The sequence below is a fragment of the Schistocerca cancellata genome, chromosome 1, assembly GCF_023864275.1.
Source record: "Schistocerca cancellata isolate TAMUIC-IGC-003103 chromosome 1, iqSchCanc2.1, whole genome shotgun sequence".
Lineage (NCBI taxonomy): Eukaryota > Metazoa > Arthropoda > Insecta > Orthoptera > Acrididae > Schistocerca > Schistocerca cancellata.
Genome location: NC_064626.1, coordinates 378,545,264 through 378,566,405, shown reverse-complemented (window position 1 = coordinate 378,566,405; position 21,142 = coordinate 378,545,264). Strand labels below are relative to the sequence as shown.

Genomic DNA, 21,142 nt, shown 5'->3' with positions numbered 1-21,142 from the left:
ATCAATTTCCTCTTAAGTGATATATATTGAAATAGGAATCTTTAATACGGGACATCTTAAAATTATTATACAGTTCATTCATAGAGTTCAAGTGTCACATCCGTGACTATGTAATCAGTCATTTGTAAAATAACCAAATCTAAAAGTACAGTTTTTGTCTTTTCATTTCACTCTGTTGTGTTTTTTAACCATATATGGCCTTGGATAGTTATAAGACTTTGCCTTCATTATGTATTGATACAAAAATCATGTGGTTGTTTCATGACAGTGGTTTCCTTCAAGCCCTATATAGAAAAGCAATTTTAATATTCAGATTGTGACTCTTAAAATCAAAATTTGCAGCTAAATTAATGAGAGCTCTGACAGTACTATGTCTTACGACTGCCAAAAAAGTTCTAACATAATCCATATCATTTTTTTATGTGAATCCCTTAGGAACAAATCTAGCATGATAGAGTGCTGTGTCATCTGCATTTCTTTTTAATTTTTATTCTTTGGTGAGTCCACAAGTTCCCAATCACCATTTTTGTAGAAACAGAAACACTTTTATTTCCTCTTCCATGGCCTTAATGCAGTTTTATGTGCCACTCCTTGGCATGGCCTCCTCCTGATTCACAGGATCTCCTCCTGCAATGTAAAAATGATTTATCAAATCCAGGTACTCCTTGAGTTTGAGTACATGGGCTACCCCAGTTGACTGGTCATCCTCCAGAGCCGTAGGATCTGTTAACAGTATTTGTGTCTCCATTGCATGTACTACTGATTGAGAGTCCAGGATGTAGTCTGGGTCTTGATCAGTTCAGCACTGTCAGTCCTAACAGTGCTGACTTCCACTATTTCTTCTGCCGTGTCCCGTTCAGCATACTGTTCACTTGGCCAGATCATGCAGTAATTTTCATATACAATTGGTGTCCTGGTATTGCCTGTTCTGTACTCATTCTCCAGAAAAACCACACTTCTGCCTTTCACAATTTCTGTAGAACGATTTTCCCCTTTATTCTATTTTTATCTAGTGTATGGAGAAGGGCTCAACAACTAATGTACTTCTTCTTTCCATAACTTATGGTGTGCATCACTATTAAGCCCTCTATGAAGAACAAGAGCCGACCACTATGGCTGAGCAGTTCTAGGCGCTTCAGTCCAGAACCACACCACTGCTACAATCGCAGGTTCGAATCCTGCCTTGGTCATGGTTGTGTGTGATGTCCTTAGGTTAGTTAGGTTGAAGTAGTTCGAAGTCTAGGGGACTGATGACCTCAGATGTTAAGTCTCATAGTGCTTAGAGCCATTTGAACTATTTTTTGAGGAACAAGATTATTTATGTAAACACATTGTTTATGACACCTGTATTTCATCCCTCTGCTCAATATTGCTTAGGTAGACCAGATTCGAATAACAGGCACCATGCCATCCCACAAAGTAATCTGTTAGTCCTTTACACTATATCATTCTACTGGACTATAGAGAACATTTATCACACACTCAAACCCTTTCTTTCTGAAACATGAATGAAACATAATGTTCACAAATCTGCAGCCAGTGTCTGATCTATCAGCCTTGATTTTTCCACTAACCCTATTTGTGCATAATTTTTAAACTCACTGCAAAATCATACGATTGGGTTTTACTCTTCAGAAAATATCAATGTGCTGTAATAATCATCCAAAAGTGCAATCATGTACTTTTTGTTATTGTTGTTGTTGTTGTCTTCAGTCCTGAGACTGGTTTGATGCAGCTCTCCATGCTACTCTATCCTGTGCAAGCTTCATCATCTCCCAGTACTTACTGCAACCTACATCCTTCTGCATCTGCTTAGTGTATTCATCTCTTGGTCACCCTCTACGATTTTTACCCTCCATGCTGCCCTCCAATGCTAAATTTGTGATCCCTTGATGCCTCAGAACATGTCCTTCAAACTGATCCCTTCTTCTAGTCAAGTTGTGCCACAAATTCCTCTTCTTCCCATTTCTATTCAATACCTCCTCTTTAGTTATATGATCTACCCATCTAATCTTCAGCATTCTTCTGTAGCACCAAATTTCGAAAGCTCCTATTCTCTTCTTGTCCAAACTATTTATCGTCCATGTTTCACTTCCATACATGGCTACACTCCATACAAATACTTTCACAAACGATTTCCTGACACTTAGATCTATACTCGATGTTAACAAATTTCTCTTCTTCAGAAACGCTTTCCTTGCCATTGCCAGTCTACATTTTATATCCTCCCTACTTCGACCACCCTCAGTTATTTTTCTCCCCAAATAGGAAAACTCCTTTACTACTTTAAGTGTCTCATTTCCTAATCTAATTCCCTCAGCATCACCCGACTTAAATCGACTACATTCCATTATCCTCGTTTTGCTTTTGTTGGTGTTCATCTTATATCCTCCTTTCAAGACACTGTCCATTCCATTCAACTGCTCTTCCAAGTCCTTTGCTGTCTGACAGAATTACAATATCATCGGTGAACCTCAACGTTTTTATTTCTTCTCCATGGATTTTAATACCTACTCCAAATTTTTCTTTTGTTTCCTTTACTGCGTGCTCAATATACAGATTGAATAACTTTGGGGAGAGGCTACAACCCTGCCTCACTCCCTTCCCAACCGCTGCTTCCCTTTCATGCCCCTCGACTTTTATAACTGCCGTCTGGTTTCTGTACAAATTGTAAATAGCCTTTCGCTCCCTGTATTTTACCCCTGCCACCTTTAGAATTTGAAAGAGAGTATTCCAGTCAACATTGTCAAAAGCTTTCTCCAAGTCTACAAATGCTAGAAACGTAGGTTTCCCTTTCCTTAATCTTTCTTCTAAGATAAGTCGTAAGGTCAGTATTGCCTCACGTGTTCCAGTATTTCTACGGAATCCAAACTGATCTTCGCCGAGGTCGGCTTCTACCAGTTTTTCCATTCGTCTGTAAAGAATTCGCATTAGTATTTTGCAGCTGTTACTTATTAAACTGATAGTTCGGTAATTTTCACATCTGTCAACACCTGCTTTCCTTGGGATTGGAATTATTATATTCTTCTTGAAGTCTGAGGGTTTTTCGCCTGTCTCATACATCTTGCTCACCAGATGGTAGAGTTTTGTCAGGACTGGCTCTCCCAAGGCCGTCAGTAGTTCTAATGGAATGTTGTCTACTCCCGCAGCCTTGTTTCGACTCAGGTCTTTCAGTGCTCTGTCAAACTCTTCACGCAGTATCGTATCTCCCATTTCATCTACATCCTCTTCCATTTCCATAGTATTGTCCTCAAGTACATCGCCCTTGTATAGACCCTCTATATACTCCTTCCACTTTTCTGCTTTCCCTTCTTTGCTTAGAACTGGGTTTGCATCCAAGCTCGTGATTTCATACATGTGGTTCTCTTTTCTCCTAAGTTGTCTTTAATTTTCCTGTAGGCAGTATCTATCTTACCCCTAGTGAGATAAGCCTCTACATCCTTACATTTGTCCTCTAGCCATCCCTGCTTAGCCATTTTGCACTTCCTGTCGATCACATTTATGAGACGTTTGTATTCCTTTTTGCCTCCTTCATTTACTGCGTTTTTATATCCTCTCCTTTCACCAATTAAATTCAATATTTGTTCTTTTACCTTTCTACTAGCCCTCGTATTTTTACCTACTTGATCCTCTGCTACCTTTACTACTTCATCCCTCAGAGCTACCCATAGCCATGCCATTTGACATTTGCTCCATCGCCTCACGTAAATCCACAAGCACCGAGCCAAGCAGCTCAGTTGCACATTGTCCTCCAGCCTTAGGAAATGGAGATTGACACATTTTATCAAGCACACAATTTACTCTTGTCAGCATGTTCAGAATCATAACATTCCAACTTTATGCCTCCACTCTGTAAAGTCCAGTGTCAACTTAAACATGACAAGTCTACAGTGCCACAAGTCTTCCTTGTTAATAATTTTTCCAATAGGTAGAGCTTGCTCATCTGACACAAGTTCAATGGTTTTCAGTTTGTAAATGTCATTTAACTCCACTCCAGAATTAAGTAAATCATCCCTTTTGAATATTGTACATCTATCTTTGTCATAAACATAATTTATGCCTTTCTTAACTAATACAGAATCTGACAACAACTTAGTGTCTAAGTCTGGGTTAAGAATAACTCTTCGGATGAAATATATAGCTGGGGATTTGGCAATATCATTTCCTTTCCCTTCATTTACTAATTCAGCATTATCAGCACACTTTACCATTATTTTGTGAGCAATTTTCTGGTGCAAAATCTTGGAAGACTTCCCTTTCTTGAAAATATGTGTCATTCTGGTTAAAATCCAAAACACCGAGTGCACAAAATGATGATTTGTCTGTTCCCTCGGTATCAGTATTTGAAGCTTCTTGCTTCTGGGGACAGGTGGACTAGACGTGACCATACTTCTAGAAATTGAGACATTTTATTTTCATCTTTTACTTGTTTCTTTGTAGAAACCCTGTAGTGATTTGTTACAATGTTTTGTGAATAAAGAATGATCATTGCCATCTTTTTCGAACTTGAGGTATTATTCCACATTTCCATTTAGCTACTTTCCAATACGGCTATGTAGTTCTGAACAGTTCCCTCAAATTTGTATAATGTATTGCCCTATATCCCAGAGCTCTAGTTTTGTTTTTCCAGCAAGCTAGTTTTCCAGGGTATCTAAGGCTTCCTTTGCCTTTGTTGTTGTTGTTTAACATGTGCATACAGAGATCTATCCACATGCAAAAGAATAAGTGTCCACACGTCTGTGTTCTCCTCTGCATTTGTAGCAGCACTTGAACACGTGGCAGTCCAATAATGTTTCATATATTAGAATTAGTTTCATTCCAAGCTTCCATGTATTTTAGTCTTCCTCACCCGTTAGGGAGTCTACCACTGGAGTAATGGTTTTATTAAATTTTACATTTGAAGACATTTTTTAATCACAAAAAAGAGAGTTCAAATGCCAATGAGCTTGACCTAACACAGTGTTGATTTGTTTGTATTTCTACAACAAGACATACTCATGAACTGTTTAGAATGTGCTAGTATTATGTATTATGAACTAAATAACGATTACTATTAAAAACACATTCTAATAATAGCTCCTACAAGATGAACAGACTGGAGAATCCTGGCTTTCTGGATACGAGGCATATAATAAAGTGATTTACTTTCACTGAAATTAAATTTATGTAATGGGGGATGAAATCACAGAAGGTGTTATGGCTTGAAATGATACTTGTAAAATCCATTCAGAAATGCTGAGCCTGGAAATTATATATCTAGTGGCACAACAATCCACAGTCCACAAATTCTGTTTGCACAGTAGTTCAAAAAAATGGCTCTGAGCACTATGGGACTTAACATCTATGGTCATCAGTCCCCTAGAACTTAGAACTACTTAAACCTAACTAACCGAAGGACAGCACACAACACCCAGCCATCATGAGGTAGAGAAAATCACTGACCCCGCCGGGAATTGAACTCGGGCGTGGGAAGCGAGAATGCTAACGCACGACCACGAGATGCGGGGGTTGCACAGTAGTGTTCTAGCCCAACTCTCATGGGAGAGCCTCTGGTAGTAGTATTAGGAAATCATGAGAGGAAACATCTGTGACAATGAACTGTATAAGTATGCTCTTTGTGAGGAGTGTGTTCAGTGGGTTCTGTCTATAAGACAGTTTGCACTTTTGTGTTTCAAGTCTTGTGTTTCACATGTTGTAAAGATTCTGCTAGTGAGTAGGAACACTGATCAACTAAGAATGACCTTAGAGAGTTACTAAAAGGTGAGAGTGATGAATTAATTTTTATCTTGTGTGGAGAACAGTTGTAAATCTGTTTTGCACTATTTGTGACGAGACTTCTCTAAGCCAATTTCCTTATTGATTCGATGTGGTAGTGTATTGTCCTTTCTGCCTTACAACTTGTTGATGGATATTGTTTTTTTATGTATACAAATGACAGAAGAACATGACAAGCATATGGACAAGAGTGGGGAATGTGTGTGTAACAGGCCTAACATGGAAATTTTATATATGACTATTTTGTGACAGAAGAACATGACAAGCATATGGACAAGAGTGGGGAATGTGTGTGTAACAGGCCTAACATGGAAATTTTATATATGACTATTTTGTAAATAGAATAATTTGCAAGCCAGCTACAGTGGACAACTGCCACTAGAGTGTGGAATGGTCGCATATGCCACATTGAGGCACACATACCATATGCCCAAGTCACATTGTTTCTGAGCATTCAGCAGCAAATTGAACAGCACAGTCCACGTACCGACAGCTTACTCCTGTCACAAGTGAGATGGTGAAGCAATAAGATACTGGACTCTCAATTGAGGTGTTTGGGGTTCAAATCCCCATCTAGTCATCCAAATTCAAGTCATCTTTGGTGTCAGTAAATCTCTTCAGGCACATGCCAGGGTGCTTCTTTTTTAAAGATCACCCCAGATTACATCTCAACTCTGAACTTGTACTCGGTAATGATGGCGTTGGCAATAGGGAGGTAATTCTTGAGCTTCCATGTAACCTTACCAGGGGGAAAAAAGGAAGAAAGAAACTTTCTTGTTTATTTGGTACCAACAATGGTTTAAGTACTGCTTTATTTAAGGGGTGTATTGGGAGTTCCTATACTGTAAAGTTGGCTATTTTTTCTAGTACCATCTGAGATGTTGCCTAGTGAGCTCAACATTGGATGGCAACAATACAGTTTTTGGAACCAGTGTAGACCTGTGGGTTATGTGAAGATTTGCATCTTGTCTGTAAAAGTGTGTCGGTAAAGGCTGATGAATGGATTGGATGAGTTCACCGGGTGGATACTGTTACACTTAAAGAAGGATGAGAGAAAAATACATTTCAGTAATATTGGTTTTTGATCATTAGGGCATTTTCATTCACTGTGAATGAGAGGTACAGAGCTTAAAGCAGTGGATCTCTATTATGAAGCATACTGGCAAAATTCTCTTCTGACCATCGTGATTTTTGTATTTTGTGCTTTCCCTAAATAAATTAACTACAATAACCAGCAGTATGTGGCTCTTTTCAGAAGTCTGCGTCCTATGTTCTGTCCCATACTTGATTCATCCATGCTTGTTCTCCACCTCTAATGATGTAGGGGGATGTTGAATGGCATATGTTGTTTCTTAATTTTCTTTCTTATGAGTAATATTAGGGGAGGTTTTGGGTGGTGGAAACAGTCATGGGTGACTAATTTTGAGTGATCTGCTATTAGCTTTTGTTTGGTGACTACGTGCAGGGCCTATAGCATTTTCCATCAATAATATGTGTTTCACATTAAATAAGAACTACTGTTATCAGTTTTGGGAATTTTTGTGGTTGTACATTATGTTGTTATTTTTCAACATGATTTTCTCAAAACACAACACAGTTCCACCTTTAAAATTAGCAGAGGAAAAAACTAAAAATAAACAAGAGAACATTGAATGCTGTGTAGGGAGAAAAATTGTGGGAGCTAGAACTGAGAGAGTAACCAGGTGCACCAGAGAAGGGTCTAATAAATATTGTGAGCTGTTAGTCTGTTCTTTGAAGTTAGATGCCATATGTTGTGTGGATGGTATCAGCAGTGTTTTTGTTTGTATGTTTGTCATAGATGTCTTTATAGTGTAGACACTTTAACATGGTAGTTTATGTGGGGAGGGGGCACTTGAGATGTTGCTAGAGGTTGGGCCTGAACTACATTGCTTATGGCACTGCCAACCTCAGTAAGCAATTATGTTCTAGCCATTACCAAATGCTTTGTGTACTCTACTTTCCTTTTTGTTGTTTGTGCGTTCTTTATTTTCTTATATTGGAGTGGATGAAGAGCCTAATCCTATTCCATCACAGCATTCAAGTACCATTCCCAATACACCAGAAGAGCTCAGTTGTGTCCATCACCTTGAATCAGTTTGTGAGGGGGAGGCAAAAATTGTTCCCCTGCACTGCTACTGTTCCCTTGGTCATCTAAGTTCTCGTTGTTTACGTGCATGGTCATCTGCCACATTAAAGTGTCCACACTGTAGTGTATTTTGTTTAAAATATGTTGCTTAGTTCCTGTGGGTGGTGATACAGTTCATGTTGTTTACTAGTACACCTCTGCCACCACCATTATTTATTGGTCCATTTCAGCAATACGTAGATATTTTAACTGAAAAGAAGCTCTGTTCCTTCAGAAATGGCTTAAAGTTATGTTTAAAGGTATTTTCTTATGTTGTTGCTGTTTTAAATCACTAGGTAGGCTGTTGAATAAGTGAACTGTTATCCGTGAAACACTTATTACGTGGTATAATGCTGTTCTAGACTGAGACATGGATATTACCAATGTTTCTTGCATTGTGGATATGGACATTTTAAAGTATAATAATTTGGGAACAGGGTACACTCCTCTATAATAAGGCTTGGCAGGGTCATTATTTTCAGCTGAAAGATCAATAATCAAAATAGTGACACATTTGGTCACGGGGGGGTTTCAACAATGGCATTGATTGTGTTGTACACTAGACCTCTGTAACTGTAGTGGGGTACTGAAGAATTGATACTGCGATTGTGCTTTGACTAGTGAAGTCACAGTCTTTTAATTTTATTAGTGAAAATTGTGATGACAAACTGGTTTCTTCTGTAACTCAATCTTGTTAGTGATGTCATTGATTGACCATTTCTAGTGGCTCCTATCTCAGCCAGTTTATTGTCATGGGTCATATTAACATATATCACATTTAACGATCTTCATAGCAGCTGTTTCTCTGAGTATAGGAGAAAAATACAATATGTATAATCGACTCATTTGTTTACCATTATCAGTATTTACTTGATTGTCTTGAAGATGTTCACATTAAACTAAAAAAGATTTTTTTTTTTTTGTGAAGGAAATAAACTTCTGTGGATACTTCCTGCTAGAAGATTGTTATATCAGTTCTTATCAATAATTATGTTTCATGTTCCATGGAGCATTTTGAATGATACATCGTGAAGATGTGTAACGAGTCATTTTACATTCTGATAAATTAATTTGTAGATGTGGCTACATGCTGAACATTTATAATATTTATTTATTTCTTTAGGGTTGTGTACCCCACACCACAATTGATGCAAACAGAACCCTTATAGGATCTCTATGTTGTCTGTGTGCCTGACTGTTAAAGACACTTTTCCTCAGGAATGGATTGACTTCTGAGTTCGAAATTTGTCAGATACTAAAGTGTATAGTCCTGTAGTAGTGTAATAAATGTAAGGTTGGAAGTCAGTGCAGTCAAAAGATACAGCCATGTATGTCAGATATTTTCATACTCTCAAACTCAGACATAAAAACCTATAGGGTACTTCCTGTTGACCTCAAATCATGGAGTGGTCAAGAAGCAAGTTTAAATAGTACAAGTAAAGGAAAAATCCAAAAAAATGTTAATTTGTAATTGTATCACATAAAAAAGTAGTTTTTTTGTTATCCAAATTAAAACATTCTCGAAAATCTTGGAATTTGCAAGACTGATAACTTGCCAGTATCAGTGTCAATAACAGGCAAAAATCTTAGATTCCTGCAATAGATAAAGTGTGTGTGTGTGTGTGTGTGTGTGTGTGTGTGTGTGTGTGTGTGTGTGTGTGTGAGAGAGAGAGAGAGAGAGAGAGAGAGAGAGAGTGAGTGAGTATGGGGGGTGGGGGTGGAGATCTCTTCTGAACAGCATATTGAAAGGCATCCCAGATATACTCAGTAATGTTCGTATCTGGGGAGTTTGGTGGCCAGTGGGAGTGTTTAGGCTCAGAAGTGTGTTCCTGGAGCCACTCTGCAGCAATTCTGGATGTATAGGCTATCACATTGTCCTGCTGGAATTGCCCAAGGCTGTCGGAATGCACAGTGGACGTGAATGGATGCAGGTGATGAGACAGGATCCTTAAGTACATGTCACTCTCCAGCTGAACATGCCCCACACCATTACAGAGCCTCCACCATTTTGAACAGTCCCCTGCTGACATGCAGGGTCCATGGATTCATGAGGTTGTCTCCGTTGCTTGATGCAATTTGAAAGGAGACTTGTCCCACCAGGCAACATGTTTCCAGCCATCAACAGTCCAGTGTCGGTGTTGGTGGGCCAAGGCTAGGTGTGAAGCTTTGTGCCACGGAGTCATCAAGGGTATACGAAGGGGCCATTGGCTCTGAAAGCCGGTATACTTGTGAAATGGTCATAAGCGAAAATCCCCACTTCGTCACTACTTCGGAGACACTGTTTCCCAGCGCTCTTGCGCTGACTACAGCACCACGTTTGAACTCTCTCACATCTTGATAACCTGCCATAGTAGGAGCAGTAACCAATCTAAAAACTGCACCAGACACTTGTTGCTGACCGCAGTGCCATATTTTGCCTTTTACGTATTTCCTTAATTGAATACACGTGCCTATACCAGTTTCTTTGGCACTTCAGTGTGTGATTCTGTTGTATGGAACCCTCAGAGTGTGAGTCCTACTTGCACTAACCAAGTCTTTTTTTAAAATATACAGATGTGAGTTAGTAATTCCTACCAAACATCTTTTACATTTTACAATAATATACTTTCTTCTACAGAATAGGAAGAGTTGTCAAGGAGAACTATTTTCAGGTTGTTTTCAAATTTTACTTTACTGAATGTCAGAAATTTTATGTCACTGGGTAAGTGATAAGAAATTTTAGTTGCGGCATTGTGAAATCCTTTTTGTGTTAAAGACAACCTTAATGTGGAGTAATGAATGTCTTTTTTCCTTCTAGTATTGTAGTTATGTATGTCATTGTTCCTCCTGAATGGTAGTGGATTTTTTACAAGAAACTTCATGAGGAAATACATACAGTGTGAGGTGGTAGTCAGAATGCTCAACTACTTAATCAGTTGTCTTACAGGATGATTGTGGATGAGCATCTCACATTATTCTCACAGCAAGGTTTTGAGCTATGATGACTTTCTTTCTGAAGATAAGTTTTTCCCTGACATTATTCCATATGACATTATGGAATGAAAATGTGGCAACAGAATGAAAATGTGGCAACTTGATGCTGTCTCTCTTCCCAAGAATTGCAGTCATTTTGAGTGCAAATGTGGCAAAACTAAGTTGTTTTATGAAAAATTTGCTTTTTCCAGTTTAAATTCTCAGCATTATGGACACCTAAGAATTTTGAAAATTTCCACCCTATTATTTCCTTCCCACATATTACATTGCCATTGTTATAGTACTTGTAGATATGCAGAACTGAGTATGTTGTATCTTTTTTAAATTAAGGGTGAGATCATTCACAGGAAACCAGGAAGTGGTACTTAAGAACTTTTTTGTCTTGTAGTATGGGCCCACAGCTTCTGTAAATTATTGAAGAATTTCATCTTGCTTTCAGCTGTTAGAATTTCATTTTGGAATTGCAGCTTCGGCATTAACCCATTTTCAGGCATCTGCATGACATGGTACAATGTAATTAGAGTAATTTACAGTAAGATTAGCAGTAGATACAACCAGTTTTGTAGTTTTTTGACATTCATATACTGTACTTACAACATTTTTAGATATAGTCGGGGATGACAATGTAATATGCACAACTGCACATCAAAGAAAAACTAATCAGCAGTACTAGTCAATATTCCATTTCATGTGCTGTGGTTTGGAGTGTACTGTATATATTACACAACTACAAGTGTCCACTTACAGTGTATTAGAGTGAATGTGTAAAACAATTGAGAAAATTTTTTGTTTATGGTACCTGCAAAGAACAATCACAGTACACACTCGGTGAACAAACAGATGTCAGAAATAAAGATTTTCTTGACTGTTTTAGACATTTATTCTAATGTGTGGTAAGTGCAAACTTGTAGTTGTGTGATATATACAATTCAATCAAAATTGCAAGTAGAACATTGTCTAGTATCACTGACTAGTTGTTCTTTTATGTGCAGTTGTGCATATTACATTGTTACCTCTGTGTATACGTAAAAAATCTTTTGTACTAAGTACAACTTTCTGCATTCTTTTTGTTAGAGATGACATTACCCATTGGTAGGCTATGGCATCAATCTCATAAAACTTCAATTTACCTAGGAGAATACTGTGGTTCACACAGTCAAACACGTTAGGTAGGCACAAAAAGTACAAACCTGTGCCAATTTATTATTTAACACTTTTAAAAGTTAGTGAGTGAACATGTAAATGGCATTTAAACTGTGATTCTTGAGTTTCACCCGGCGTATTTGATAATCAAAATATCCGCGGGTGTGCTGCCGGTCTATAGTGTCCAACGGGCACAATATTTCGGCGATCATACATGTCGCCATCATCAGGTGAACTGACGGACTGAGCTCCTGTGAACGTGCCGGCACGGAGATCCGTACGCTATGGCTGCTCAGAGGGAACTGGGTTCGGTCGCGGCGGCGGCCGATTTAAATACCCACCCCCAAGTTCACTCCGGTCACAGAAATTGTTAGTGCTGTTGAACAGGTTGCAGCTCGACTTCCGCCAGAATCAGCCGAGGAAATACGTCGTGAAACTTGTCGTGCGTTGATGAAATCCAAGCCGATGAAGTCAAATATCAGCAGTAAAGAGAGGGCGGCCATTCGTGATCTGAGGGAGCGCTCTGAAATTGTTGTCTTACCGGCTGACAAAGACAATGCTACAGTTGTTGTCTCCCATAAGGACTACACTGATAAGATGCAGAGCCTGCTAAATGACGATTCCTACCGGAAGATCAGCGTTGACCCTACAAAGAAGGTGGAGAACAAGACGAGGGCGCTTCTCAAGGACGCAGATTTACCGGAGGGTGACGCTAAGAAATTGTTACCCCAAGGTCCGGTACCGCCTAGACTATATGTACTCCCGAAGGTTCACAAAGAGGGGGTACCATTACGCCCCATTGTCAGCAACATCAGGGCACCCACATATTTGTTGGCCAAATACCTGACGGGAATATTAAGTCCTTATGTGGGTAAATGCCCTCATCACATCCGTAATTCCGTGGATTTTGTTAAACGCCTTGATAGCTTCAGGTTGGATGAGTCAGATATCATGGTGAGTTTTGACGTCGTTTCCTTGTTTACGAGGGTACCCCTTCAAGAGTCACTAGAATTGATTATTCAGAAGTTTGACGAGAAGACCACTGAACTTTTTAGGCATGTCTTGACTTCCACGTATTTTCTTTTTAATGGAGAATACTATGAACAAACGGAGGGAGTCGCCATGGGTAGCCCACTCTCACCAGTGGTAGCGAATTTGTACATGGAGAACTTCGAGGAGGAAGCCCTGTCGTCATCCGTATGGAAACCTACTTGCTTTTTCCGTTACGTGGACGACACGTTCGTCATCTGGCCACATGGTATGGATAAACTCCTTGACTTCCTTACACATCTAAACTCCATACACGCCAACATCAAATTCACCATGGAGACTGAAACACCTGAGAACCATATTTCGAAAAAATGGGTATTCAGAGTGGCAGATTCAACGTGCTCTCTGCCCAACCACTGCAGCACAACCTGTTGAGATGGATGAAGTCACGAGGGAGGAGGTAGGCACTGCATTTATTCCATACACAGGCGCACTCTCGGGGAAAATCGCCCGCATTCTGAAGAAACACCAGGTCGGAACTGTGTTTTGTCCTCCAAATAAAACTCTTGCACTGGTGGGGAGCGCCAAAGATGACCTTGGTTTGAGGAAGGCTGGCGTGTACCAGATTCCGTGTCAATGTGGCAAGTCGTATATTGGTCAGATGATGCGTACCGTCGAGGATCGATGACGTGAACACCAGAGGCACACTCGACTGATGTATCCGAGCAAGTCGGCGGTCGCTGAACATTGTTGGAAAATCACACCATGGAGTATGACCGCAAGAGGATTCTGGTACAGACGTTGAGATACTGGCTCAGCGTTGTTAGAGAGGCCATCGAAATTCACACCAATGACAACCTCATAAACCGCGACTGTGGCTATAATCTTAGCAAGGCTTGGGAACCAGCGATTGGGTTAATCAAGAGTAAATCGAGCAAACGTATAGTTGTGACGACCACGGCGGACAGAGCCATCACTCCGACGTCATCTCAGACGCCGTTGCAATCTGTTCCACCGCGCGACCGTGGCGCGGACGGCGGAGGGAGCGCGCCGCGGGCGGAGGGTATTTAAATCGGCTGCCGCCGCGACTGAACCCAGTTCCCTCTGAGCAGCCATAGCGTACGGATCTCCGTGCCGGCACGTTCACAGGAGCTCAATCCGTCAGTTCACCTGATGATGGCGACATGTATGATCGCCGAAATATTGTGCCCGTTGGACACTATAGACCGGCAGCACACCCGTGGATATTTTGGGCATTTAAACTGATTTATTAGTTTTAATCATGTCAGGATTGTCTCATGAAGCTGTTTTCTTTCCCTTGCTTTCCTGTCTTGTGCATGTTGCTTTCGAGTATTGCATGTAGCTGTACAAAGTCAGTATCCCCTATCCCCTACTGATTGAGGTGGCACAGTGGTTAACATACTGGACTCGCATTCAGGAGGCTGATGGTTCAAACTCGCATCCAGCCATCCTGATTTAGGATTTCTGCGATTTCCATGAATCGCATTTGGCAAATGCCAGTATGGTTCCTTTGAAAGGGCACGGCTGACTTCCTTCACCATCCTTCTGTAATATGATGGGATTGATGACCTCGTTGTTTGGTCCCCACCTCCAAATCAACCAACCACCCTATTCCTTAGAATTTTACACTACACTGGTTACTATCAGTTTTGGGAGAACACTATACTGAATTGCGTTTTTGGCCTAATAGGAAACAAATAAAATTTGCTGCAAGAGTTTTGCTAGTAAGGTATATTTTAATTTTTTTATATATTCATGTGTAGAAACTGACCAAATGATTTTTGTACTCTTTGCAGGTAACTATGTTTTAAACTATTTGTTTACTCGTCCGAAGCTACCTAACTTTGTAATTCAAGCACTAGTTACATTGTTTGCACGTATAAGCAAACTTGGTTGGTTTGATAATGACAAAGAAGAATTTGTGTTTAGAAATGTTGTCACTGATGTCACACAGTTTCTGCAGGTATGTCTTAGCTGTTTATTTTAAACATTCTGCTTACTTGGATTATAATAAGGTACTGTATATTATCAACTTTTATTTTGGTCTTTTACACATTACTAGATAACTTAAACTATGCAGAGTTTTGTGGGTGTAGATGTATTTTGTGTATGTAATGTTAAGTACTTAATTTTATGACATGTTGATTTGGTTATTATAAACAGAACTGGCTTAGTAATGTCAAGCCTTCCCAACACAGAAGGGTAATGGAAAGACTGTAAGTAGCAGATAAAAATAGGGAGGTGGAGATCGAATGGTCCCTCTAGAAACTGCTTTAAAAAGTAAAAGAATTGAGAAATAACTGTGAAGGAAGGAAGAGTAATGGAAAACGCAGCTCGCCCGGCTAGCTGTGCGGTCTAACACACTGCTTCCCGAGTGGGAAGGTGTTCTGGTCCCCGGCACGAATTTGCCTGGCAGATTAGTGTCAAGTTCCGGTGTGCTGGTGGATGGTTTTTAAGGCTGTTTTCGATCTGCCTCAGTGAAAGCAGGCTGGTTTCCCTTATTCTGCCTCAGTTACACTATGCCGGCAATTGCTGCGCAAACACTGTCTCCACGTACGCGTACACCATCATTGCCCTACCACGCAAATATTTGGGTTTACACTCACACTCACCTGGTATGACATTCCTGGGGGGGGGGGGGGGGGGCTGTCCATCATTGGGGGCCGAACCTCACAATAACCCTGGGTTCAGTGTGGGGCAGGTGGACTGCTGTGGCCTATTGTGGGATTGTGAACCACTGAGGGCTCTGGCGGGACAAAGCCTCTCCATCGTTTCTAGGTCCTCAGTTCAATACACACACAATGGAAAACCACAAGTAACAGCTTGGCAACATCATCTGTTCATCACTGATACCACCATGGCATGGTCAGTGAAAGGATCAGCATGATTTGTCAGGATCAGGCTTTATTATACCACCACTGTCTTCATTATCTATTGTTATCAAAAAGGCATCTAATAGAGTTTAAGTGCAAGATGGATATAAAAAAAATTGTCTTTGTATGATTTAGGCATGATGCATAAAAATTCGTAGCAGGATGTAACATTACTTTATACATCAGTGGTAGCCGTAATGCATTTATGAAATTCTGCGTAAAATTACTGTAAGATTTGTGTTGACCCCTTTGTGAAGACTTAAATGATACTTTCAGGCCAGACTGTAGCACTGATAACGTTTACTATCCGTTGATGTACTTAGTTTCCATATATGTGCTAAGAACACAGTAGTTGTATGTTGGCTGTTTCGGTATTCTTAAGAAATCTAATCACCATTTCAAATTTCCAACATCAATTTATTACAGCTGTGTGGAAACTACACTGGAATCTTCACTTCAGGTGACTTGGTCATTTTTGTAAAGAAACTTAAGTGCACACGTGTGTTGTGCTAGAAGAATGGGGTTGATAAAAATAATGTGGCCATGTTGTTTCTAAGGTTTATTCTCTGGCTTGACTAGTGCGCTATTATCATCTCTTATTTTCTCTTTGCCCTATAACATCTGTAGAAGTTTATTGGAACAGCAGCATATCTGTGAACATTGGGGTATTTTTGATCTGCAGTCACATACAATCTTACATACTTATTGACACTTGCATAATTAACATCTTTCAGTTTCAAATCTTCTACAGGTACCTAAAGCTTCTGTATCAAGAGAAGGAGAATTTTGATTACGGTACTGGACATCCAACAGAGAGAAGCAAGTGGCCATCCACTTTCGGGGCTTTCCATTATTACCTTAGGCAAAAATCTGAGTTTATGCCTCAATATTAGTCATCTTTATGCTGACACTACATCAGTGCTTAATTTTTGTTTCCAACTAGAGCTGTTGTACATAATGTAGAGTGTTTGTATTGGTTTAGATGCTTGTACTACAGTTCTAAAATGTGCTGTGTGGATGTCTTTAAATGAAAGGAAAATCCATGAAACCATTTTAGGTGAACATGGTGCACAGTCTGGCAGTGTTGTATATCTGGGAGAAAATGGTGCCCCAACTGACTTGACTTGAAATGAGCATGAAGATGAAATAACATGTCTCTGTGGCATCCCTTACTACTGGACTTGTTTGTCATCAAAGCCTTTGTAGTGTATATTAGCAAAGATGGTTCAGAGCTCTACTCTGCTACATCATCTCTCAGGGAATTATGATTGTTTCTGTGTGAGCAATGATAGAAACTTTCTGACACCATTTAGAAGTACATTCAAAATACCGAGGATGTTTTCAATGCCAAAGGTGGCACTAAGCAGTACTAAATGACTGTCTGTTATATTTTGTCCACCACATGTAGGTTAGTAACATTTCATTTTGCAGAGAACACTTTTTAGTGACTCATCATCTGTCACAGTGATAAAGGCCTTGTCTTTCAGTGGATCAGTTCCTTTATAGCACTCTTACTTGAGTGACTTACTTATTTCCTGTTGTTCCTGTTGGATCATAGGACAGCAGTAAAGATCTTCCATCTGGTTCTGTTGGCAGCCAAACATGTCATTTCTGTCCATTTTACACCAGCTTTCAGAGCTTCTACTTCCACTGTTCTTTTCCATGTCTTTTTCGGGCGGCTGCGTCTACGTGTTCCTTGTGGGTTCCAATCCAGTGCTGCCTTTTCAACAGCTCCTTGTTGTTTGCATATAGTGTGAGCAATCCACCTCCATTTTCTTTCCTTTATTTGTTCACGGATTGGTCGCTGGTTTGTCATCTCCCGCAATTTGTCATTTGATATAACATCTGGCCACCACACATTTATAAATTGCTGAATACACGTTTACGAAGACTTGCAGCTGGTTTACAATCATGTTTGTTACCTTCCATGTTTCGCAACTATACAGGATGACTCACTTTACATTACTACTGAACAAACGCTGCTAGGTTCGTCTTGAGATGTTCTTATTATGCCAGACAGGGTACAGTTGTACAAAGGCTCTATTTACCTTCCTTATTCGACTCTTTACATCCTCCTTAGCCCCTCCATCTTTACAGACGGTAATTCCTAGATATACAAAGGAGTCTTACTTGTTCCAGTTCCTTTCCATTCGCTGTTAGCTTTGCTTGTTTTTCAGATCACATTCTCACTTCCTTAGTTTTCTGAACATTTATTTTAAGTCCTGAAATTTCTGCTTCCTATTTCAGTCTTACCGACTTTTCTTCCATGTCACGCCGTGTTTGCGAGAGCAGACAGTTATCGTCAGCAAAGTCAAGGTCTTCAAGCATGTCTTGCATTGTCCACTGAATACCTCTTCTCCTACCATCAACAACTCTTTTTTCATTATGCTGTACAGTACCAAGAAGAACAAGGTAGGTGACAGAGTACATCCCTGCCTCACCCCAGCATTTGTTTGGATAGGTTCAGTAAGTTTCCCATTGTGTAGCACCCCACATTCATGTTCATCATACATGGCTTTAATAATATTTATTATCTTTGATGGTATTCCATATTCTTCCAAGGTATGCCACATAACTCACCTATTAAGAGAGCCAAATGCCTTTTCAAAATCAATAAATGTAAGATTGAGTGTGTTCTGCAGTCTGCCCAAGTATTATACGCAGTGTGTTGATGAGATCGACACAACTTGTGTGTTCTCTAAACCCAGCTTGCTCTTTTCTCAGTCGTGCCTCGACTGAGTCCTTGATATGATTTAGCATCACTCTACAGAGTACTTGACTTGGTACAGATAGGAGGGTAATGCCTTGCCAGTTATTACAGTTGGTAGTATCCCCTTTCGTTGACAACTTAATAACCAGCCCTTCTTTCCAACCCTTTGGTATTTTCTCTTCTGACCATATCTTCTCAAACAATGGATGCAGTAGATTTACGGTGGTGTCATTGTCTGCTTTTAGCACCTCAGGTGCAATATTATCAATTCCTGGAGCCTTCCCGTTCTTTATCTGTTTGAGAGCTATTTTAATTTCAGTCTTAGTTGGTGTGTTTACATTGATTCTGTCAGTGGCATCTGGAAAATTCCATTACCTCTTCCTCTCTTCAGGTTGCTTTCTGTTTAAGACTTCAGAAAAATGTTCTATCCATCTTCTAAGTTGGTCTTCTTCTGTCGTCAACAGTCGACCGTCATTGCTTTTCACAGGTCTGTTATTATTGAAACCTTTTTTGGACAACATTCTAGTGATGAGGTACAGTTCTTTTGCATTACCCCTTGCTGTGGCTGTCCCTGGTCTCAGAGCTTGCTCATCCATCCACTTTCTCTTATCATTCCTCACAGTACTCTTTATTTGAGAGTCAGTAGCTGCATACTCAGCTTGCATTCGAGTTTTCTGCTGTGTTATTTTACTCATATTTAATTTTGCCTTAATCCCCTTCCTACAGCTAATAAAATTCCATGTACGCTCAGACATCCAATCTTTCTTCAAATGGTTTTTAAAGCCAAGGACCTGTTTGTTTATTGCAGTAGATGTCTGAGTCCATGTATCAACAACACTATTTTCATCATTTTCCTGTGCTTCTTGGAGAGCGTCGTATCGGTTCCTTAGCTCAGTAGAAAAAGCTTCTTGTTTTGCTGTTATTCTAAGTTTTTCCACATCATATTTTTTGTTCCGTTGTTCGAACTTTCTATTTTTAGCCATGATTTTAGTCTAAAATTTGCAACAATAAGGTGGTGATCACTGCCAACATCAGCCCCACATTTATTTCTCACATTCATCAGCGACCTTCTAAATTTTTTGCTTGGCACTATATGATCAATTTGGTTTTCCGTTCTATGATCAGGGGATACTCGTGTAACCTTATTGCAATTCTTGTGTGGGAATAATGTATCTCCAATCACCAAATCGTGACTGGCACAGAAATTTGAAAACATATCCCCATTTTCATTCATTTCTCCGCTAGATTTTGGAGAAATCCAAACACAAGATGGATACACCTTTTTATACTCTGGACCCGCTGGAGAGTGAAATATGCTCAATATTTATATATACTGTACTTAGCATATTTCGTGACAGTACCTTTTCCGTGAAATGTTTACAAGATGATATTTGTCTTGGCTTCAGTCGTCTAGTGGAAGTATGATTCCACAATGCAGTTCCGTTGGCTGCAGAAATGACCTGGTTCAATGCGTTTGCCTCATTTTTGGTGCTTCAAATACCATTTCTTCGAATGTGGTTTCTTCTTAAAGTTTATATAAAAAAATAGTAGCATAATTCATTTTTCCTGTTCACTAGCAAATTGTTATGACAGCGACCTGCACATTGTTCTGCCGTCAGCACACACCAAGAGTTCACTGCCAACTGACTACAGTCAAGACGACTCCAGCGTCAAAGACATTTTACACAACACACGAGCTTCCACTTGTAATCAGTCTCTTTGATATTCTTCGTCACATCTACTAATAGTAATCAATATGCTGTCACTCTCAAAAATATAAGTAAATTAGTATAAAATAAGGCAAATTACAGTTAAAAAAAATTCTGACAAAAATATAAGAAAACATTTACAACTTGGTATCAACAAATACGGTAGAAAATAACACATCTCCCAGATCCATTACAAGAGGATGCAGAGCACAGAAGTGGAGTTGGACTTTCATTAACCAAAGGAGCGAAAAAGAGCCTTATGGAATAGAAACCGGTTTCAGAAAGACTACTGACAGCACGTTTTAAGACAAACGTTTGACATGCCACAGTCATCCAATGCTATGCTCCTACAGAAACCTCAGATACTGAAGAAAAAAGAGTTTTACGTCTCCTTAAGTGACACCATTAAAAGTACCAGTAAGAGAGACATCTTGATTATTATGGGAGACCTAAATGCAAAAGTTGGAAAGAACAATGAAAGCCTAGATCATGTAAAGGGAGCCCATGGTATAGCACTCTTACCTCATATGAAATTGTTAAAAAATACATCATTTTATCGAATACATTTAGCTGACTGCAAAAAATTTTCCTAGTAATTATAAAAAAGAAATTCAGTACATCAAATGTGACTTTTCATTACAGAAAAAGAAAGAAATGTAGGTTCATTAGAAAAACTGACTGTTTGCTTTTGGGTCATGGACATTATGTGCAAGGGTTGTATTTCTGAAAGTGTCAGTAAATACAGTTTTCACTTCAGTAGCTTCTTTGTTGTGGTAATATCTATACTTTCATGGATTAGCTT

The 21,142-nt window shown here is 39.6% G+C and overlaps 1 protein-coding gene across 4 annotated transcripts in view; it reads left to right on the top strand.

Annotated features, from left to right (window-relative positions):
- Positions 1-21,142, top strand: part of LOC126174977 (exportin-7) — a 225,119-nt gene that overhangs the window by 4,385 nt on the left and 199,592 nt on the right. For all 4 annotated transcript variants that reach the window (XM_049921463.1, XM_049921456.1, XM_049921480.1 and 1 more), the window contains exon 3: positions 14,845-15,011. In XM_049921463.1, coding sequence (XP_049777420.1) covers positions 14,845-15,011 — 167 coding nt within the window. The remainder of the gene's footprint in view (positions 1-14,844; positions 15,012-21,142) is intronic.